This window comes from Hypanus sabinus, chromosome 18 (genome assembly GCF_030144855.1).
Source record: "Hypanus sabinus isolate sHypSab1 chromosome 18, sHypSab1.hap1, whole genome shotgun sequence".
NCBI lineage: Eukaryota > Metazoa > Chordata > Chondrichthyes > Myliobatiformes > Dasyatidae > Hypanus > Hypanus sabinus.
The window spans coordinates 55385398-55409414 of record NC_082723.1 but is presented as its reverse complement, the minus strand read 5'-3'; the positions used below and the strand labels follow the sequence as shown (position 1 = coordinate 55409414).

The 24017-nt window shown below is 40.4% G+C and overlaps 1 protein-coding gene across 4 annotated transcripts in view; it reads left to right on the top strand.

The window, feature by feature from the left end:
* Positions 1–24017, top strand: part of LOC132407610 (tetratricopeptide repeat protein 28-like) — a 226413-nt gene that overhangs the window by 30338 nt on the left and 172058 nt on the right. For all 4 annotated transcript variants that reach the window (XM_059994374.1, XM_059994375.1, XM_059994373.1 and 1 more), the window contains exons 7-11: positions 22–193; positions 3948–5021; positions 6987–7172; positions 19126–19285; positions 22384–22550. In XM_059994374.1, coding sequence (XP_059850357.1) covers positions 22–193; positions 3948–5021; positions 6987–7172; positions 19126–19285; positions 22384–22550 — 1759 coding nt within the window. The remainder of the gene's footprint in view (positions 1–21; positions 194–3947; positions 5022–6986; positions 7173–19125; positions 19286–22383; positions 22551–24017) is intronic.

Here is a 24017-nt window from a genome sequence, read left to right as displayed (position 1 = left end):
CCTTGTTGTTTCCGAGTGCAGAGAATTCTGGAATTCAGAGAGCAAAAAGGCTGCCTACTTGAACCTGACTGAAGCCTATTGTATTATTCATCAATACCAGAAAGCACTGATATTTGCGAAGAAGTACCTGGAGCACTTAATAGGGGGACCACCTAGTGACTGCAGACAGGCTATTACATATGCTTATCATCAGGTGGGTAGATTTTTAATGGAAAATATCTACTCATTGTTGAGGACTGAGAATAATCTAAGCACTGTGAGTTGTCGTGAAGATGCACAGGCTCACCCTCGTTCATGTGTTGTTGGGCCACGAGTGGCAGAAATTTCTGCTGTGGAAGTACAATCAACTTCAGTCACAGGTGTTCCCTGCAGAAGGTTACATGGTGGAGCTCAAAATGGTTAAAAGGAATTGCTAAAGAAGGATTAAATGTTAAACCATGGTAAGTGGTTTTAAAAAGAAGCAAACACTATCCTGCGGTTAATGATGGAAAGGAACTTTGAAAGCATCATGCCCTTCCAATGAGGGTAAACATCATCCCTGCATTGATGCTGCTAAACTCCTTGTGAATTTTACATATTGCAATGAAATCACCTTTCATATTTATAAGCTCCATGGAGTAAAGGCCCTGTGTGCTTATTCTTTTGTCATATGACAAGCTAGCCACACGGGGAATCAATCTGGAGAAACTTCGATGTACTTCTTTTATCATAAGTTAAATAGTGTCTGTCTGTTACTTGCTATAGAAACTGCTACCTTAGATCTCAATATTATAAGAGATTGTGCCACTTGGTTACATGCTATGACAGTGGTTGTGTCATACCTGTATTTCATTTAACCATGCTCAAAGTACTAACAGGTCAGTAAGCTTCAAAGGAAAAAGAAACAGAGTTAATGTTTCAGACAGTTGAGGATTTTCCTGAACAGTTACCTGAAGGGCCCCAGAGCTGAGTCTTTTAACTATTTCTCTTTCCACAGATACTGCCTGATTGGCTGATGGTTTACAACATTTTACATTTTGTTTCAGATTTCCAGCATCTGCAATAGTTTTATTTTCCTTTAAATTAGTTCAGTTTAATTATGTCCTGATTCTTGACTGGCCAGGGTATGAATGGATACAGAGAGGAAGCAGGAAATTGGGGCTGAGAGGAAAATTGGATCAGCCATGATGAAATGGTGGAGCAGACTCAATGGGCCAAATGGCCTAATTCTGCTCCTGTATCTTATGTCTAATGATCTAATAATAATAATAAATACATTATTGATCCCGAGTGGGAATTTCTTTCATTACAGCAACAACATTTAGAAAACACTTAGCAGTGTGCAGACATAGCTAATAATAAAGTACACAGTAATAATATACGCAATAATAATTTACCAATGTGAAATAGTAATCTACAAAATAATAAAACAGAGACTGTTGCATTATGCTGTGTGTTCTCCTGTTGCACAGGGATGAGCTAATGTATATGCCTATTGCGATTGGTAGGAAAGATTTTCTGTAACGATCCTTGTGACAGCGGAGCAGAGTGAGTCTGTTCGAAAGGCTCTGCTGCTTATTCAGTAGGTCATGGAGAGGATGTGGCAGATTGCCCATAATGGATATTTAGAGTCCTCCTCTCCACCACTAACTCAATAGAGTCCAGGTTGGAGCCAAAGATGGATCCAGCCTTTTTGATGAGTTTATTTAGTCTTTTTGCATTACCAGCACTGATGATCACCCAACATAAAGCCTCAAAGAAGACTGCACTCATTACAACAGACTGGTAAAAGATCTCCAACATCCTGCTGCACACATTGAAGGATCTCAGCTTCCTTAGAAAATAGTCTGCTCAACCCCTCCTTGTAAACAGCCCTGGTGTTGGTTTACCAGTCAAGTCTCTGTTTATTTTATGCTCCTTCTAGTGTGTGACAGTGATATCTGCTTGGGAGACCAGTTCAGATGAACAACTTGGAATATTTTCCAGGTTATGTGTCAGGAATGGGGCCAGATGGACCCAAACACAGGACACAGACACTGAAGTACTAGGGGGAGGACAGGATGGGGATGCCATGGCATTTAAGGGTAGAGCTGGGGTTCCGGTAGATAGAGTGTCAGGCAGGCAGAGCGGAGTGGGCCCCCGGAGTTCAGGCAGGCAGAGCGGAGCGGGCCCCCGGAGTTCAGGCAGGCAGAGCAATGCGGGCCTCCTGAGTTTGAGTTCAGGTAGACAGGTCCCCAGGGTTCAGGCAGGCAGGCAGACAGGTCCCCGGGGTTCAGGCAGGCAGGCAGACAGGTCCCCGGGGTTCGGGCAGGCAGGCAGACAGGTCCCCGGGGTTCGGGCAGGCAGGCAGACAGGTCCCCGGGGTTCGGGCAGGCAGGCAGACAGGTCCCCGGGGTTTGGGCAGGCAGGCAGACAGGTTCCGTGGGTTCATGCAGGCAGGCAGGCAGGTCTAGGTGACTAGATAAGCTGGTGGAGAGCCCTCCCTGGGCGGGCCACATATATCCTGGGTAGGGCCGCCTCCCAGGCGGAAACACTGGAGGCCTGGGCACAACGCGAACTCCTAGGCGGGTGCAGGGCACAATCCCAGAGTTTGGGCGGAAGAGGAGGACGGGGCAGAGGAGAGCCCTCCCTGGGCAGGCTGCACATATCCCAGGTAGGGCAGCCTCCCAGGCGGAAACACTGGAGGCCTGGGCACAACGCGAACCCCTAGGCGGGTGCGGGGTACAATCCCAGGGTTCGGGCAGAAGAGGAGGACGGAGCAGAACCCCCGCCAGGCAGCGGCAGACCGGCCGGGCCTGCTCGTCGGAGGCAAGGGATAGGAACGGGCAGAACCACTGCCGGGCAGCTGGGAGAAACAGGAAACAGAACAAAACAACCACCTGCCCGGTCCCAGTCCCAAGGCCCCTTATAAACACCTGCAGCTCAATGAGTCACAGGTGTGCCTCCCTGAGCCAGGAGGGTCCTAACTAGTTCATGGGACACAGGAGGGGCAACTGCAGGATTCAGAGTCCGGAGCCCTCGGACCGGATCAAGACCCAGGACGCGGATTCCAGACCGGACCCTGATACTATGTCACCATTTTGAAATGAAATTAGGTCTGTCCTGGTTTTTCAGTCTATAGGAATAGTACCTTTCTTGACATAAATCATTTATATCTCAGCTAGAAAGCAGAAGACCCCAACTTATTTAAATGGATAAACACCTAACACTACCATTATTGAGTTGGAATCTGATAGTCTCACGATATAGCTTCAAATTACTAACCTCAGACTCCATACCTTTACAATAGAATACTGCTCAGACAAAGCACAACACAAAATGTGCTTCATAACTGGTTTGGACTTTCCTGTAGCCTTTGGGCTCATAACCCATTTGTGTCTGTATTACTGCAGGCGGAACTAGAACTGGGAGAAAAACTACATTCTAGCTACTGCTGAACACTGGTTTTCAATCTCAAGCAATGCCCTTGCAATGATGTTTGTTATTTCATTAACTTCTCCAGCCCAAAAAAAACCCTCAAGTCTCTGCCCCTCCATTTCTAGCCTCCTGCACATCCAAGTGCTACACTGTCTACACTTCAGTCATCCATGATCTATTCTCCTTAAGTTATTGCCTCTTCACATTTCTTCCTTTTTCTCCTCCTTAAAAAATGTTCCTCTCTGGAGTTTTATCTTAATTTCTGCTTAAGTGGATTGGCGTCAAAATGTACTTGCCAACATTTTAGTGAAATGCTTTGGACATTTTACTACAATAAATACAATTGCAAATATTAACTGTTGCTCTCAAATCTTGGGTACACAATAAGGATATAGAAAAGGTTTTGTGGGACTGCAAACCATTCTCGTGTTAGGTTTTTGATGATGCAAAAAAATCTTTCCAATGTTTCCATTGCTATTGGTTTTTAAATTGGATTGGGGGTACTTGGGAGTGTCAGTAAAAGATGATGATTCACTGTGTTTGTGTTGCAGGTTGCCAAACTACAAGAGAAGTTGGGGCTTTACAATGAGTCGGTGAACAATTACCAGCGGTATTGCGAGTTAAGCAAGGTACTGGGCAACAGCATAGCTGCAGCTGAGGCCCATGGAGCAATGGGTTCAATTCATGCAGCACTTGGAAATTATGACCTGGCCATGAGTAATGCTCTCCAGGGCTTCAACTTGTCCAGAGCTGTCGGAGACCGACAACTTCAATTAGCAGCACTGATTAGACTTGGCGACATAAGCAGGATGATGGAGAGCTTTAAGGAGGCAACAAGTTGGTACGAACAAGCATGGGATCACAACAGGATGGGAGATGAGCCCAAACTGAAGTGTCAGACTGCACTAGGTTTAGCGGAGGTTTACAAAGGGACAGGTCTTTGTCAGCATGCCTTGTACTTCTATGAGCAGGCACTGGAGGCTGCAGAGGAGATCGATGAAGATGAGCAGATCTGCAAATGTAAATTCATAATTGCATGCCGCTACCAGTTTTCTTACTCAGAAAGGGAACTGAGGAAAGGATATGAAGCCTTTAAGGATGTGATAACACATTACCATCGGCTTAGTAGGAAATACACAGTGGAAGGAAATGTGCTACCTGAAGAAATCACTGATGTTCTTCTAGAGAGTTATGATGGGATCCAGGCAATCCTTGAAAAAATGGGTGACCATTTAAAGGCACTACAGTATGCAGAGGCCGGGAGGAGACACAGATTTCTAATGTATACATTCATGAAAGAGGAACACTCAGCAGGGAATAGTGTGATGGATCAGTCATTGTTATCAGCCATCCCAAGCTTAGAGGAACTTTACAGCATCATGGATGCCACCTCTGGATCTGTGTTGTATTACTCATTGGTGGAAACAGGCCTGTTTGTCTGGATGCTGAAGGCAAAGGAGGGTCTAGTTTATTTTCATGCTACCAACAGCGCTGTATCAGAAGCTGTCTATGAGCAGATCTGCCAGTTCCTACACCTACTGAAGAACAAGTCACTGCTTTATGAGACTGAAGCCAGGAATATCCCAAAAAGGCTGAAGCAAAACATCATTGGCAAACAAAGCAAGGTAATCTTGCACTGGAGTGTGCACTGTGCCCTACTGGATATGTGTTTCTGGTCCTTCATTGGCTATCACTGTCAACCCTAAATCAGAAAGCTGTAGATTCAGTGTCCTTCCAAGGACTTGTGTGTAAAATTTAGGAAGACAATTGAGTGTATCATGACAATTTTCTGTCTGAATCTTAGTACAGCATTGTAACTGCCTGTTATGTTGCTGGCATTTAGGGCAGCAATGAAGGTCTTCCATCTCTGTCTGTCCATACAATCACACACAGATATAGGAGGATTCTTCATTTCTGTTTCCATAACAATTTTTTTACTAGTCAGGTTTGTTAGCTCTGAGCTGAATCTCCAGATCTGGAGGACCAATGGGCCACACTTAGTTTGACCTGTACCCTTTGACCTATTTAACGTGGGTGGCCCTACCAAGAGCCAAAGCCAATGACCTGATTCCAGCTAACATAGTTCTTCATGGTCATTGAGGCACACAAGCCTCCGAACCCTACAACAAATTTGTTGTCCTCTTGGAGGTTAGTGCAGTCTTACAGATAAAATATTAAGCCAAGACCATGCCTGACCTATCAGGCATCTATAAAATGTCCATTCAAAGTAAAATGGGGAGTTCCCCTGCACTGGTGTTTGTTCCTTATGTGACTTCACTGAAACAGGTTGTTGGCTCATTATCTCACTGCTGTTTGGAGAGAAAGAAAAAAGATTACTTGAAAAGGAAATGGATGGATTGGCTGTAAAGTGGACTGCTTTGTCTAGTCAATATTGAGCTTGTTGATGTCATTACAGCTGTTCTCATTCAGGCAAGTGGAAGGTATGTCTGGATCCAGACTTTTCACCTTGTGGTAGCTGTGGGGAATTAAAATGTACGTCAATTATCAACCTCAGAATTGTTCTTGTAGCCATAATGTGGAAGTTAATGATGAAAATGATAATACAGTTGAATATCAAGGTAAAGTAGTTATACTGTCTCTTGCTGGCAGGTGAGTACTCAAGTTAAAGCAGTATCAAAACTTTAGAGTTCTCATTAACCCAAAATAATTTGAAGTGTTCCAGAGGAGTATGAAAATTGTATTGTAAGTTAAAATGTTGAAGTGTCCAATGGTCACTAGCATAATTAGTTACCAAGTGAGCTAATGAGCTCTGTTGTCAGGACTGGCCGGAATTTCCTTGAGCTTGAGAGAAATACGAGCACCCAAGATTTTTACTTCCAATTCATCCAAAATGCATAGACCTGTATTTGCTGAATGAAGCTTAGCATGGGCACCATAGATAGTCACTTAAAAAACCAGAATTGTATTTATGAAATCATAAATTTTATTATGAGTCTCTCCTCTACGACCCTGCATTTTCTCAAGAAATAGTTTAGCTTTTATCAGGTGTCTTTTTCTAGAAGTTTGTTAGTGAAAACTCAAGATAAATTTTGTGTAGTGTTTAAATTGAATGTCTGTTCTGGTTGATCCGATACAAATCCCATTCCACCTCAACACATTGGGAGACAATGATGAACATACACCTGTTAAAATTAGAGTTATCTAGTAATTTAGCATGAAGCCAGGATAGGCCAACCACCTCTGCACCAATCCCATTTCACTCTCCCCACATTCCCCTCAACTCCCCCCACCCTCCCAATTCTCAACTCCACACCAGGATCAGTTTGCAGTGACCGATTAGCCCACCTGTCCACGTTTCTTTGGGATTTGGGAGGAAACTCAGTGAACCCAGTGGAGCCCACCTATAGACAGAGAGGACATGTAAACTCCACACAGACAGCTCCGGTGGTCGCTGTGAGGCAACAGCTGTACTAACTGAGACTGTGCCACCCAGATATGGAGAAACTTGAAAGTAATACATCCGTAAATTAGACTATCGAATGTGAGTAGTTTTAAGTTCAGAATTGATACCTGCATCTAATGATGACTAAATCTCACTCATCTCATATTCTGATGTCCTTTTGCTGCAGAGGCTGTGGATTCCCCATTCATCATGTAAGAATCCCAGGGCAACCTGCAGGCTGCCAGAGGATGAGGAAGAGATGGAACTCTGGAAGCAGATGTACCTGCTCCTGTTTGGACCTGTGAATGATTTGCTAGATGATTTGCAACCAGGCAGCACCATTTTGATTATACCAGACAAGAATCTCATCCAGGTGGGCTTGAGCAAGGTGGAGCTGTTGAAATGTTGGAGCAGAAGGGATTGTTTGAAATTGTAATGAGGAGATTCTATAATAAAACATCTCTGAAAGTTATGATATTGTTGAGAGGGGATTATGAAGGGCATAGACAGATTAGAAACCTATATAAAAATGTGAAAGTATATGGGTGAAGAATGGGACTAGCAAATTTGCTCCTATGCTGAGCTGACACACAATGAACTGAATGGCCACCATCCAGCTGGATTATTCTGTGATTTTGTAGCTGAGGAATCACATGGAAGTAATGCACACAATACAGTGAGTATCTGCTAAATTCAATAGCAATGGAAATTTAGTGGGAATGGGAATTCAATGCAAAGATGGAAGGGTAGGCAGTGCACTTGAAACCAAGGGGCAGCAATAAACATGAACAAAATCAAAGTTATTTGGATATATAAATAAGAATTAAAATAGAGTAAGAAGATGGAATATTAAAAAGATCAAACTGAATTAAATAAAAAAGTATATGTACATAAATAGAAAAATAACAGATTTTGGGATACCAAAGTTAAAGCATAAGTTAAAATAAGATTTTAAGCATTAAGTGAGCAGATGACTATAGTAATTCAGGATCCTTCAGTTGTCCTGGGAAACTGAAACACATTATTTCAAAGTTCAAAGTAATTATCAAAGTACATAAGCAACCCTGAGAGTTGTTTTCTTGCGGGCATTCTCAGTAAATCCAAGAACCATAATAGAAACAATGAATCCTAAAGGGTATGTAGGAAATGCCTCTAATTAATTAATCTCAAGATCCGGTTTCTGAGATTAAGAAGCATTAAGAAATGGAGCAAATCACATGGGAAGCTGGAGACACCTTGATTCTGGTCACATTAGAGAGTTCAAGTGAACATTACTCAATGTCGGTAGCAGGATACAAAGAGACACCTAAAATCCAAAACTGTGGTACTCTGATAATAATTATGGGTGCTAAAGCTGACAGCAGTTTGAGCAGAGTGCAGTTTTAAGTATGTTGATAGTACTGTGGAACAATGACTGTACAGATAAGAACAGTGCAGAAATATGGTGATTACAGTGTACTTTATAACAAGGTGACAGGCACTCATTGATACAACTCCCACATTTGTTCAAAGTTCAGAGTAACTTTATTATCAAAGTATGTAAATGTCACCTTATTCTACCCTGAGATTCGTTTACTTGCAGAAATATTCATAAACCCAAGAACCACAATAGAATCAATGAAAGATTGCACCTAACAGAACAAAAATACAGTGTGCAAAAGAAAACAAATTATCCAAATACAAATGAAAAACAAATAATAATAAATAAATAAGCAATAAATACCAAGAACATGAGTGTGCTTGAAAGTGAGTCCACAGGTTGTGGGAACAGTTCAGTGATGGGACAAGTAAAATTGAGTGAAGTTATCCACATTAGTTCAAGAACCAGATGGTTGAGGGGTAATAATTGTTCTTGAATTTGGTGGAGTGAGTCCTGAGGCTTCTGTACCACCTTCTTGATAACAGCAGCAAGAAGAGAGCATGACCTGGGTGCCGGGTGTCCCTGATGATGGATGTTGTTTTCCTGCGATAGCGCTCTGTGTAGTTGTGCTCAATGGTGGATTGAGCTTTACCCATGATGAGTCCATCACCCACTACTTTTTGTAGAACTTTCTGTTCAAGAGCATTGGTATTTCCATACCCTGCCCTGATGCAGCCAATCAATAGATTCTCCACCACACATCTAGAAGTTTGTCAAAGTTGTAGATATCATGCCAAATCTTCACAGACAGAAATAGAGGTGCTGCTATGCTTTCTTCGTAATTGCTCTTACGTGCTGAGCCCAGGACAGGTTCTCTGAAATGAAATGTCTGAGGAATTTAAAGATGTTGTTTCCCTGATGCCAAGATTTAAACTGTCAGGGAGAGGGAGCAGATGTTTTAAGAAGGGTAAAAACAACAGGGGGGAAGTCTGTATTCTGTAGGGAAATAAATCATTTGGAGGGAATTTCAAGAGCTTTAGGGGCTGACTCAATGCGCTACATCTGATAAATATAGGAATGGTAAGGTGAAGTTGGCTAACAAGCAGAAATGGTACAGGAAAGAGAAATTTCTGGCTGCAAAGTTCTAAGCAACCACTAGACTTTGTGTATTGACAGTGCAAATAGTTCTTTAGAGAAAAGTAATTATTATCTGATGGATTTTCCCTGCAATTAGAGGCAATTCAGTCAAAACCTTCAACAAAGACAAAATCAAGTATGAAGGTGTAAACTTAAATTTTAAAAAGTAAAATATAGATTAAAATATTGCTAAAAATTCCACAGAGGTTAAGATAAATTTAAATTAATAAAAGGAACTTATAATGTTGCCAAAGGTCAGAGTAGAGAATAGGGAGAGTTACAGGAAGTGACAATGATTAACCAAAACAATTGATAAATTGGGAAATGGTCTGTTATTAGAATATATTAGTAAGAACACAAAAGCTCCCACAGCTTTGGAAAAATGAGAAGAGTAGCAAAATTAATTTATCTATCTGTCTATTTATATATTTGCTTTTTTTGCTTTGCACAGTCTGTCTTATTTTGTACATTGGTTGTTTGTCAGTCCTTGTGTATGGTTTTCATCGATTCTGCGTAATTTCTATGTTCTACTGTGAATGCCTGTAAAACTGAATTTCAGGGTAGTGTATGGTGATGTAAAATGTACTTTGATAATTTTACTCTGAATTATTATAAGGAATAACGAGATCGCAAATATTAAATCTTTTACACCACACTTTACAGCAGAGGGCAGTATTGTTGCATACCAGTTGATTCTGCAATCTCTCAGCTCCAGTGACCCACATTTGTTCCTGACTGATGCTGTCTGTCTCTGTAGAGTTTACACATTCTTATGACTACGTAGATTTCCCCTGGGTGCTCTACTTTGATCTGCATGAACAGCATTTAAGACAAGCCTTTCACTGTATGTCAGTACATGTGACAATATCCAATTCCAAGTTGAATTTAGCGGAAGGTTACTGTAAGTTATCCCTTGTTATGTGGGTGGGTATTAGGAGGATCAGGAGAGAGTTAGTGGGAATGTGCAAAAGAATAGGTTACAGGCAAACCAGAGGAAAAGTTAGTGAGATAGATTTGTTCTGAGAGTCAGCATGAATTTCTTGGTGTTCACCTGGCGGAGAATCTCACCTGGTCCCTCAACACCAGCTCCATAGCCAAGAAAGCCCAGCAGAGTCTTTACTTTCTGCGAAGGTTGAGGAAAGTCAATTTCCCACCACCGCATCCTCACCACATTCTACAGAGGATGTATCAAGAGCATCCTGAGCAGCTGCATCACTGCCTGGTTCGGGAATTGCACCGTCTCAGATCGCAAGACTCTGCAGCAGATAGTGAGGTCAGCTGAGAAGATCATTGGGGTCTCTCTTCCTGCTATTACAGACATTTACTCCACACACTGCACTGGCAAAGCTAACAGTATTGTGAAGGACTCCACGCATCCCTCACACAAACTCTTCTCCCTCCTGCCATCTGGCAAAACATACCAAAGCATTCAGACTCTCACTACCAGACTATCCAAGCCATCAGACTCCTTAATACCCAGAGTCTAGACTGACATCTACATCATTTATTATTATATTGTAATTTGTCCTCTACTGTGCCTATTGTCTTGTTTATTAGTTATTGTACTGCCCTGCACTGTTTTGTGCATTTTATGTAGTCCTGTGCAGGTCAGTAGTCTAATGCAGTTTTTATGTTGTTTTACATAGTCTAGTGTAGCCTTGTGCTGTCTCACATGGTCTAGTGTAGTTTTGTGTTGTTTCATGTAGCACCAGGGTCCTGGAGGAATGTTGTTTCATTTTTACTGTGTACTGTACCGGCAGTTTATGGTCAAAATGATGATAAACTTGACTTCACTTGACAGGCCAAATGCATAAGACAATATATTCCATGGCATAAGACAATATGGAAATGGAACATAATAGATGGTACACTAAAGAACGTAAAGCAAAGGTCTGATAGCACTAGTGAAATGAAGAAATTTAATATTGCTAAGATAAAATGGAAAATGTAAGGCAACTGAAGCCCATTAAATAATGTGAATTTCATTTTCACACATCCCGTAATTATGAAAGAAATAGCTATAGAGACAGCAAATGCATTGGTCATTATCTTGCAAAAACTTATTAAATGTTATGACAGACCCAGCAAATTGGAAGGTAGTGAATATAACACTACTATATAAAAATGAAGAGAGAAAATATAAAACTGGGCTAGTCATCCTGCTATTGGTTGAAAAATGCTGTAATCTACCCCTAAGAGCATAGAAACAAGGCATTTAAGTTTTATAATAATGATTAGAAAGGGTTTTTCTGAAAGGAATATCATGTTTCCCAAATTTTATAGTTACTTAATTATAAAGCTAAACAGGTGGGCAATCATTTGAAGCATTATATGAATTTTCAAAAAGATGTTTGATAAGGTATTAAATAAATTATGTCATTTCAAAAGAATCCTAAATGCTTCCAAATGACTAAATAGATTAAGAAAAATGAATTTGGTGCACAGTTTATTCAAACTACAATGATGGGGAAAGAGGAAATCGAAAGATAGCGGTCTCAAGATGATGAAAGATTTGGAGATGAGACAGAAATAGGAAGATCATTACAAGTGTAATGCACCAGAAACTAGGCTGAATATTGAAAACACAGAGGCAATATAAAATAGAGAATAAAAGAGCAAAAAGCCACATTCGATAATTAATTTGCAGTCAGCGTTGAATGAAATTGGAGAAAGATAATCAGGTGAAGGATTTGCCAATTGGAAAGTCTTCTTGTAGAGGCAGAGGACATAGCTATCCAACTGAATGAGCACTTTCATTACTTTCTATTAGAGATGTTGCTAATGTTGCATAAAGTAAGAGGCATTTGTCAAATTGTACAAGATAGAAATAGATCTAGAAAAGGTACTTGATAAGTTGGTAATCCTTAAAGTAGAAAATTTCCTGGGTCCAGATGGGATGCATCAAAAGTTGCCTAGGGTGGACATCTTAGGAACTGTGGCTACGATTTCACAGTTTTCCCTGGATATAGAGATAGGGCCAATGAAATGGTAGATTTGAAATATTACATGCCTGCTTAAAAAGAAGTGAAAAATAATCCTGCTTAATGTCAATAATGGGGAGCTTTTAGAGAGAATGATTTGATGTAAAATAACTGGCTTATTTTATTATAATAATTGTTCAAAACCCATTTGTCTTAGCGGTGATGGAGGACTTTAATAATGGAATTAAGCAGACTGATTTTCAATATAGTGATACAAACTCAAACATTTTTGAGAAAGTGCCAGATAATAAATAGACTTTTTGGTAAAAATGAAAGTCAGTGGAAAATTGGATGCAGAAGTTGCTAAGGTTTAGAAAGCGAGCTGTCATTTGCTAAAGAATTGTTCTTTCTTGGTTGGAAGATGGTGTATAGCAGTGTGGGGGTCCTGTTGGAAGATATATTACAACAATAACTTATGTTACCACTCTTTAGGAAGGGAGGGAGGCATAAAACGGGAAATTATAGGCAGGTTAATCTAACCTCAGTGGTTGGTAAGAATTTAGTGGGTTCTTTATTAAGGAAGACATTTTGGGTCACTTGGAAGTACATGATAAAAATAAACAGAAGTCAGCATGTTTCCTTAACGGAGATCTTGCCTGATATTGGTTTCTGGTGTTTAAATCCAAGATTGTTTTAGAAGTCAGAAACAAGGCGCAAAACTTGTTGCTTCATGATCATTTTATTACGAGTTGATAATATAAAGAGAACAGGTGGATCAAAAGAAGGTGCTTAGCATAAAATAGCTACTTTAATAACCCAAAAGATGAGGAGATTCCATAGATAAGAGCCAACCAATTAGAATATACTTATTCAATCCTGCATTTAAAAAGGTTAACCAATGAGAAAAACACTTATTTACTTAAAGTGGTACAAAGCTTACAGGATTATATTTTATGTAGCCACTAGAGGCATGCTGAACTGAAATGTATATAAGGACTGCTTAAAATACAAGCAGATAGCTGATTGCTAAACTGCAAAGAAAATGATAATTAAAATTAAGCAGTTGGATCCAACACTGACAAATACGTTGGAATTCTTTGAGGAAGTAACAAGCAGGATAGAGTATGTGGATGTTGTTTACTTGGATTTTTCAAAAGGTTTTTGACAAGGTACCACACATGAGGATGCAAGACAAGACAGGAGTCCATAAGTGCTAAAGAAAAGGTACTAGCATGGAAGGAAGATTGACTGGCAGAAGGTAGAGTGTGCAATAAAAGGGACCTTTTCTTCTATTCTGTCAGTGACATGTGCTGTTCTGCAGGGGCTGGTGTTGGGTTTGCTATTTTTCACACTATATACTAATGATCTAGATGATGAAGTTGATGGCTTAGTGGCCAGGTTTGCCAATGATACAGTGATAGGTGGAAGGGTAACTAGTTTTAAAGAAGCAGGGAATTTGGAGAAGGACCTATACAGGTTGCGACAATGGGCAAAGAAGTAGCAGATGGAAAACAGCCTAGGGAAGTGCACCCACCCTGCTCATGGATTGTCTGCCACACTTCGATCAGGAGTATCCACGCCAGGACCACCAGACTCAAAAACAGTTATTTCCCTCAAGCTGTCAGACTGATCAACTCATCCACCCACTAACCCATCCCACCATACTCCCCCCAACCACTACTCTATCATTTCCCTTCACATCACCTTATGTCCAACCACTCTGGTACTCCATCACTTTATGTACACACAATAAGCTAATCTTATGTATCTATATTATTATGTTCTTTATGCTTATTATATTTGTTTATGCTGCAAAAGATCTGGAGTAACAATCCTTTTGTTCTCCTTTACACTTGTGTACTAAAGTATACCAAAAAGCAATTTTGAATCTTGAATTCCCATCAAATCCCTCTAGATCAGGGGTTCCCAGCATTTTCATGGCATGGACCAACACCATTAAGCAAGGGATCTGTGGACCTCAAACTGGAAATCCTTGCTCTAGATTCTATCGCTTTAATAGTGGTGATTTACAGTGTCCAACTTGCCTTCAAACTCATATCACATTGGCATGTGTGAGGAAACCCATGTGATCACAGGAAGAATTTTCAAATTCCACACAGACAGCACACGAGGTCAGGTTTGAATCTGGAACTCTGCACCTCTGTTCTGCCCATAACTGTAGCTGGTATTTTTGCGTGTATAACACTTTAGTACATAGAGTTTGCTCAGTACATACAAAAATGTTTAGTGCCATCCACTATTCATTAAACCAATCTAACATCCTTGGACTCACTTTACACCGCACGCTGTCAAAACAGTGCTGCCAGGATAATCAAAGACATGACCCACCCAGCCAACACACTTTTTGAAGGTTCAGGAGCATGAAGATTCATTCGGCCAGATTTGGGAACAGCTTCTTCCCAACTGTGATAAGACTGCTGAACAGATCCTGACCTGGATCTGGGCCGTACCTTCCAAATATCCGGACCTGACTTGCACTACCTTACTTTCCCTTTTCTATTTTCTAATTATGATTTATAATTTAAATTTTATTATATTTACTTCGATTCGTAATTCAGGGAGCGCAAAGCGCAGAATCAAACATCACTGTCATGATTGTACGCTCTAGTATCAATTGTCTGGTGACAATAAAGTAAAGTAAAGGCCACTTGTGAAATTCTGTGACAAACATCTGGCACAAAAAGGGGCAGGCCTGAACACTGGATCAAGTCTTAATTGAGGATGAGGTCTGCTTTTCTTATTTCATTTCAGATTTCCAGCATCTAGAATGTTTTTGATTTTCATTTTCTGATAAATAATGCAGTTGAGCTGAAAGCACTGATGTACCAAATGAAGAGTGATATTTTAACTGCTGCCAAAATATGTCCTAAAGAAAGGCAAGAGGGTAGCTTAATGTTTCTGCTTATGAGGCTTTCAGATGAGATAAAGAATAGGAGATAAAAGAAGTATCAGATTGGCTGAAGGAACAATCACAAGTAACAAGAAGGGAAAAAGAGCTCTGTCCTGCTGACAGAATTTAAATAGTTAAAATTAATACTTGCAGATATGTTTGAATAGTTGAAGTAAAAGAACAACGGAGTGGCATCGCACTGTTGAAGTGTGCTATTGACATCCAAACAGTCCTATGGTGATAAAAGAGTAGATCTCTTATGAATATTTCTGACAATAGCCAGAGCACTAGGGTATGAATCATGGAGAGTTTTGAATCATCCTCATATCAGCTGGGTTAGTGATTTGAGAATTCTTGACAGTAAGGATATGGAGAAGACACTTCTTTAATGGGTGAATGTAGAACTAAGTGTCACTGTTTAATCCGGGGGTCGGCAACCCGCGGCTCCGGAGCCACATGTGGCTCTTTTAAGTCTGTGCTGCGGCTCCCTGTTGCTTTGGGAAATAATTGGTTGTGGCGACCCTTTTCCTGGCACATCTGAACCGACTCACAATTAGATAGTCTACGGGGGTTTGCGAGCACAGAGCTTTGGAGCCTCTGCGCCATGGGGGGCAGGTTGAGGGAGGCTTAAAAGTGAGGCTGAAGTTTTCGAATAAAGTTTTTTCCTTCGACTGCAGTTACCGACTCCGTGTCGTAATTTTAGCGCTGCGTGTAGCACACCGCTACATGGTCAGTATTTAATTAAAATGTATTTTATGTTAGTTTGTTAGTTTTTGAAATGTAAATCTAAATTTGAAGATTATGGTGATCTTGTACAATCTAAATAAGACGTTGTGGCGACCCATTTCCTGACACATCCGAAGCGGCTCACAATTAGCCAGCGTTCAGGCTAAGGGAGATAGCCTACGGGGGTTTGTGAGTACGTGTCTTTTGCAGCATCCGCGCCCATGGGGGGGCGGGTTGAGGGAGGCTTAAAAGCAAGGCTGTTTAGTTCGAATAAAGCTATCTTTGACTGCAGTTTACTGACTGCGTGTAGCACACCGCTACAACGTGTTTTTATCGCTGGCTGTCCAGAGGGAAGGTGCTGAAACGCTTTGTCGCGTGTCTGGAAGAAGTGAAAACTTTCCTGGGCAGCAAAGGGCTCAACTTTCCTGAGCTGGAACAGCCAGAGTGGCTGGAAAAGCTACACTTCATGGTAGACATGACAGCGCACCTGAACACGCTGAACACAGCTCTTCAGGGGAAAGGACGTACAGCCCTGCACATGTTGGAGGATGTTTTGGCATTCGAGCGCAAGTTGACGTTGCTTGCCAGAGATTTACAGAAAGGCACATTGTCTCACTTCCCCAATTTGAGAGAGTTCAAACAAGGTCACGACATGATAAATTCGGAGTATTTACATTCTGCAATCATCGCAATGCAAACATCGTTTGGGAAACGCTTTTGTGAGTTCAGAGAGGAAAAAAACACATTATCCTTCTCGGTCACTCCCCTAAGCATCGATTCATCTCTACTGAATACGACTGCATTGTCAGGTGTGAGTCAACCTGAACAAGTATGATAAATATTTTAATTGCCTATTATTTTACGTATATTCATATGTTTTCATTGTTCAGTGAAATAGTCCTTTATTTTTCAGGTTGACAGCTGGCTGACGTTATTTTTGGTTTGCTGCTGGCGGCAAATTTAAGTTTGGCGTTTTTCATAAATACAAGAAGGACTCAAATAGACATTGAGTATTTTACTTAAAAGTAACCTTCAACCCAACGTCTTTTTTTCGGAGTTCAAAATGTTTTTGTTGCATGCAGAAATGTAATTTCGTTTTCTCTGCAGGAGTTCATCAATTTCATAAATGCAACACATTATAGTTTGTTTATACATAGCATAAAGGCAAAACAAAACGTTGTATGCAGTGTTATTTCATTTTAAATGTCAAACAGGTTTTGCGGCTCCCAGTGGTTTCTTTTCTGTGGGAAACGGGTCCAAGTGGCTCTTTCAGTGGTAAAGGTTGCTGACCCCTGGTTTAATCAATGCTCAAAAGATGCTGGAGGAACTCAGCAGGCCAGGCAGCATCTATGAAAAAAAAGTACAGTTGACATTTCAGGACATCCTGCAGAAGGTTCTTGGCCTGAAACATCAACTGTACTCTTTTCTATAGATGCTGCCTGGCCTTCTGAGGTCCTCCAGCATTTTGTGTGCTTTGCTTGGATTTCCAACATCTGCAGATTTCCTCTTGTTTGTCACTGTTTAATACTTCAGAGATTAGGTGAATTATTTTCCTTCAGATGGTTATAAGTTTTTGGATATCCCTCCCTCTAAAGTGGTTGAAGCAGTGCTTTTTGACCCTGTAACACTGTTTCTTCCTAACTGACTTCCTAAGTAAAGGTTGGGTTTATGTCTGAGCAAGTGCGTGAATGACAAGTGGTCCTCAGATCTGGAAACCAGTTCATAGGGGCCCAGAATAAACCACATGGTGTCATAGCTGGGATGTATAAAAAGTTGTAGGTTGTAGAAAGTATGACATGTTGGATTTGCAAAGTTGTAAAAGCATGGTAAATCAAAAGGCATCCTTAGAGCTAGAACATGATTGTCACACAGAAAAATAAAATGGAAGATCAACACAGGTGGCAGAAGCAGCACATGTGGGATATGTTGGAAAGCCTGGGGAACTATGCAAGAGGCTCATAGCATTTATGTGGTACTTGTACATACTTTTCAAAACTAAAAGTATTATAGATGCTATCAGTGACGATCTTGTAGAATAAAGTATCTGTGAGCAGAAGGCAGCCATTTAAGAGGAAGTGGGCACTGACACTTGTGTAATGTTAGTGAACTTGTTAGCACTATTGAGTGTGATGAGGTGTCCCTTTTGATAAAATTATTGCAAAACTGAAGTACACCACTCCAGAACCAGATGCCATAGCAGGTATCTAGGGATTACAATGTCTGAAGGACTCCCTTGAACAGTTTAATTTTTAGAAAATTCTTGAGCTACAGGCTAGATTAGTCTGTGGGCCAAGTGACAAGAGAAACTCCAAATCTGTTCATGTGCAGAAGGTGATGAAAACTGTGGTTTTGATGGAAATATATCTGAGAAACAGAGTTTGGGGAACTCATAGTAGAAATGTGAAATTATTAGGCACAGCTAAAAGACAGCCTTGTCTTTTCCACCTGGACCTGATCACATGGATGATGAGAACAATTTTGATGGGAACAGCAGCTTAACCAATAGACATTGTGACTCCTCTGGTTATACAGGAAAGTTTTATGTGAAGGGGATGACTTACATTGGGCATTTTGTCTCAGAGGGAGCAGTCCCTTCAGATTGCTTACAGGGAAGGGTAATGGTGGGACAGGTATATTTGGAAAATTTTAAGTCAGTGACATTTCATCATTGATGACCTAATATTGTTCTTGCTTTTTCATTTGGTAACTAGTAAATACTAGAGAGATCCAGAATGAAATCACTTCCTTGATTTGATTCAATATCCCATCTTACTGGGCATTATCTGCTGAGCAACTGGAATAATAGCTTTGCATTCCTAAAACCCAAATACTAACAGCAACTAGACTTGGTTAAAACATAGCAACACACACAAATTGCTGGAGGAACTCAGCAGGCCAGGCACCATCTATGGAAAAGAGTACAGTTGACTGAGTCCTGCTAAAGGGTCTCGGGCCAAAACATCGACTGTATTCCTTTTTATAGGTGCTGTCTGGCCTGCAGAGTTCCACCAGCATTTTGTGTGTGTTGCATGGATTGCTAGGATCTGTAGATTTTCTCTTATTTGTGATTGGTTGAAACATATTGAACTCTAAATATAGCACCATTTATAAGTTACAGTCATATGTTGCTCATTCTGCAGAATCTATCAGTTCATTTTCAGTTGGTGAGCTTACCCTGTAACAGAGGCTATTATAGCTTTGCTTGTTCTTATCTAGCTCCCCTACTTCCTGCTTTCTAAATCTGATGGAAATCTTTTCTTTTAAATCCAAGATTCCCTTTGCAAACCTGCCGGATTTGAAGAATAAGACACTGGGAGAGAAGTTTTGGATTACCCTTGCACCATCACTGTTTGCTGTTGAAGTTATAGCTAATTTAGTTGAAGATTCTAAGAATAAAACAAAAAGTAAATTAACTTCAAATGTAAGATCAGGTAATTAATCTCTTTATGCAACAGATCCAATACTTTATATTGCACTTCATTTAATATATTACATTTCATTTATTTTGCTTGAGAATCCTAAATTATATCTCTCCCAAATATCACTGATTATACCTGCAAGAAAACAAATCTCTTCCAGTGTAAATGTCATAAAGACTTTCAAAAGACATATTTGTCATGGCTCAGTGGCAGCCCATTTGTTTCAAAGTCAGAGAGGGACATTTTTGTTTCATGACAAATGTTATAAGTTGGTCTCTGCATATTAATGGGGCAAGTTGTGCTACAGAATTCATTAATCAGGATCAGCAGGTGGTCAACTGCTGCCCATTTGAAATCTGGGCAGTTGCAGATTCTGGTGCCAATAAATGTAGATGATATTGTTAACACTGGATTAATTTAACAGAGAAGGAGACCACTCAATCCATCAAATTGGTACTATTTCTTTGAAAGATAGTTCCTGTTACTCTCTCCCTGTCTATCACTTCAACATTTTCTTCCTCAATTATTTATTGAATTCCCTTTTGACATCTGATATTGAATCTATATTCCCTATCCTATCAGTCACTGATATCCAAATTCCATATTTCACAATAAAGTAATTCTTCATATCACTCCTGATTCCATTGCCCACCTGTGCTTTTCTGATTGTGGATCCTTTGGTTATTGGGAAGTGGTATTCTTTACTCAATTTATCAAAACATGACACAATTTTAAGGATATAGCTTTAAGGAAAGTGGGGCAAGGTTTAAAGGACACGTACAGGGCAAGTTCTTACAAAGGGTGGTGGGTGCCTGAAAGCTGCTGACAGAAGATGCTGGTGGAAGTAAATAGAAGTGGACAGTGGTTTTCAGATAGGCAAAATAATATGTAGTGAATGGAGGGAAATGGATCATGTGCAGGCAGAAGGGGTTAGTTTAATTTGGCATCTTGTTCAGCACAAACCTCATGGGCTGCAGGGCTTTTTCTTCTTCGTCTTTAATGAGCCTCGGTTTCCACAGACAATCTACATCACAAAAAATAATCACCTTGAGAGCAGTTCCAGTTAGCCTTTCATAGACTCTACAAAGATCTACTTTATGCTAACAGGATGCTAACCAGGCCAAACCTGAACATTTTAAAAGGTCTGAAGATTGATGTCTGAGGGGAGCTGACATAGAAACAAGACCTCAGAGGGAACAGCCATGATCATAATGAATGGGGCAGGCTTAAGGGGCAAGATGGCCGACCTCTTTCCTAGCTTCTTGTGTTCAGTTCCCGTTTGTTTAACAGCAAATATCTTATTTGATTCATTGATTGCTTTATTAATCTGCCGTGCTTCCTTCAAAAATATGAGCAAGGTACCCCCATTGAAATAGATCCATTTAACATGTGTTAACATGGGAATGCTGTTCTGCAGAGCATTTTGAGTAATACGTGATAGAATTTTATCAATATGATATTGACTATGTCATTCAGTTTAGTTTGGTCTTTTATGCCTAAGGCATACAAGTTATAAAATCACTGATTTATGCAGCAAAGAAATGGCCCTTTCAGCCCATTTCATTCAAGCCAAACACGATCTAGACTCTGCAGATAACAAATGTTTTGTACAGCTTGAATATAGTATCCTAGCTCTTATTCTCAATACCTTGGCCTATTAAAGGTAACATTGATGAAGGCTCTCAGTTTGTAGTTTACAGGCTTATCTCTACTGCTTACATTGAATAGGGGACATAAGTGATCTTTCAGTACATCATCCATGGCTAGCAGTGACGTAAAAATTTCTTTCGGAGCCCCAGCAATCAGCAATCTCCTCCTTTGCTTCCCTACGCAAAATAGAATAGATCCTGTGCAACACACACAAGATGATGGAGGAACTCAGCAGGTCAGGCATCATATATGGAGAGGAACTAACAGTTGATGTTATGTGCCGTGACCCTTCTTCAGCATTTTGTTGCTCTGGATTTCTGGCATCAGCAGAATCTTTTGTGTTTATATCTGGGATGTATTCTGCAATGCCTTGGAAATTTTCCGCCCAAATGTGTTTCAGAATTTCTCTTCCTGCTTACCATTAGGTAGGAGGTACAGAAGCCTGAAGGTACACACTCAGCAATTCAGGAACAGTTTCTTCGCCTCTGCCATTCGATTCCTAAATAGACATTGAACCCTTGGACACTACCTCACTATTTTTTAATATTCAGTATTTCTGCTTTTTGCACGATTTTTAATCTATTCAATATACGTATACTATAATTGATTTACTTATTTATTTACTATTTTTTTTCTCCTAGATTATGTATTGCATTGAACTGCTGCTGCTAAGTTAACAAATTTCACGTCACATGGCAGTGATAATAAACCTGATTCTGATATAGCCACACTCTGGAATATCAACGTGCAACCCCCGCCCCAACTCTCCAGCCTGCCCATCCTTCTCCCTGGTGAATGCTAATATGATGATTCATTCAGTACATTATTTACATCTCCTGGCTGCGCACATAGATTACCTCTCTGGTCTATCATGGGACATACTCTTTCTTTAACAACCCTCTTGCATCTGATATACTTGTTAAAGATTTTTGGATTTTTCCGAATACTAATTGGCCAGGTCATTTTGCCCTCCTTTTTACTTTCTTACATTCTCTCCTATATTCTCTATAAACCTCAAAGGACTCATTTGATATGAATTTTCAAATCTTACCATCTTTGTTTCTTACCCTTACAGGGACATGTTGACTCTGAACTCTTCGTACCTTGCTTTTAAATGCCTCCCACTTAATGAATGTCATTTCTCCTCTAGCAGCGTGTCCCAGTCTACATCCATCCGGTTCTATATTACACTTCTGAAATCCACATTTATGCAAAGGCCACTGTACATGCATAGTGACATTAATTACTGACTCAATAAGTCTTTCTCACTGCCGTATTGTGATCAATTTTAATGAAAATTAACAGTAGTTTAGGACAAGTGTGCTTTGCATGTTTTGAATCAGGCTCTCCATCTTTAGAATGGATTCCTGTCAGCTTTAAAACACCAAGCTTTGCTGCTGAAGTTAAATCCTTTATTTGCTTCCAGTTTTCCAGGATTTCTCTCTTCTTCTGTGTTTTAGGGTCTGTTTCTACAATGACTATGCTGGAACATATGGGTGGTTCTCAGCAGGAACTTAGTGGTTTGCAGAAGGTGGGACTCATGGACACTGTGAGTCACCTGGTTCACTGCACGTCCACCAACACAATTGTTGCCAGCTCACCGTACATCATTCTTCCATTCAAGCAGGCAAGTATGTGAACAGAGGCTGTATTGTTACCTTTTAGTCTGGTTTTTGGTATTAACCCAGTAAGGTATTGTTCAACATTGAATGAAATTTGGTTTTTATTTAGAGAAAGCTGTAGGTAGACTAATTTACAATCACATTGTGTGCAGGCTATACTTTAAATAGCAAACCTTAAAAAAAACAAGGCTCACATAAAATAACAACAGTTTTGGGGAGAATGGGGAATGGTAATAAATTAGAATTAGTAAGAGAGTTGGAAAAATGAATGGACCTGAATGCCAATTAATCCCCAGGATCTGCAAAATGACAAGTTCAAGTTCAGTTTATTGTCATTCAACCGTACACATATATACCTCCAAAGGAAACAACATTCCTCCAGACCAAGGTGCACAACTCAGTACATATAACTCACACACATAACACAAAGTAATGTTACCACAGGTAAATTAACAAATAATAAGGTGCATTTATGACACAAGTTTCAGAAGTAAACAGTATCATGGTACAGGTGCTTCTTGCATGATGAGTCCTGGGCAGTGGCACAGAGTTCAGTAGTCTTATGGCATGGGAGAAGAAGCTGTTTCCCATTTTAACAGTTGTTGTCCTAATGCTATGAAACCTTCTGCCTGAAGGTAGGGGGTCAAAGATATTGTTGGACCTATGGGAGGGATCATTGACAATGCTAAGGCCCATGCGTGCACAATACTCCTGGTGGCAAGTGGTCAAAGATATTGTTGGACAAATGGGAGGGATCATCGACAAAGCTAAGGACTGTGCATATGCAGCGCTCCTGATAGACCATGGTAGTGTCGCAGTTAGCACATTATTATGACAGCTCAGGGCATTCCGGACTTTGGAGTTCAATTCTGAAGTCCCCTGTAAGGAGCTTGTATGTTCTCCCTGTGAGTGCATGGGTTTCGTACAAGTGCTCTGGTTTCCTCCCACAGTCCAAAGAAGTACCAGTCAGTAGGTTAATTAGTCATTATAAATTGTCCTGTCCTGTGATAAATTGTCCTGTCCTGTGATTAGGCTGGTGTTTAAATATAGATGGGCTGCTGAGTGGTGGATCTCGGGCTGAAAGGACTTGTTCTGCGCAGTATATCTAAATAAACAAATATCTCAGATGAGTAGTCGAGAGACTCCAATAATCCTCTCAGCAGTCTCGAAATACTTTGTAGGGACTTGCGGGTCAGATGCCTTGAAACTCCGGTACCAGATGGTGAGGTAGCCAGTCAAGACATGCAGTTATGAAAGATTTGGCAATTAGATAAAAAGCTGAAGATGCTGGAAGTCTGAAATATTAAATGCTGAAGAAACTCAGCAGAACAGGCAACATTTGTGAAAAAAGAAAGTTAACAATTCAGGTGAAAAGAGTAGCAGAAAAGATGATGGATGCACTGGCCATCATCTTCCAAAATGCAGATGAAATGCTGAATGGAATTTGTATTCACTACAACCTGAAGATGGTA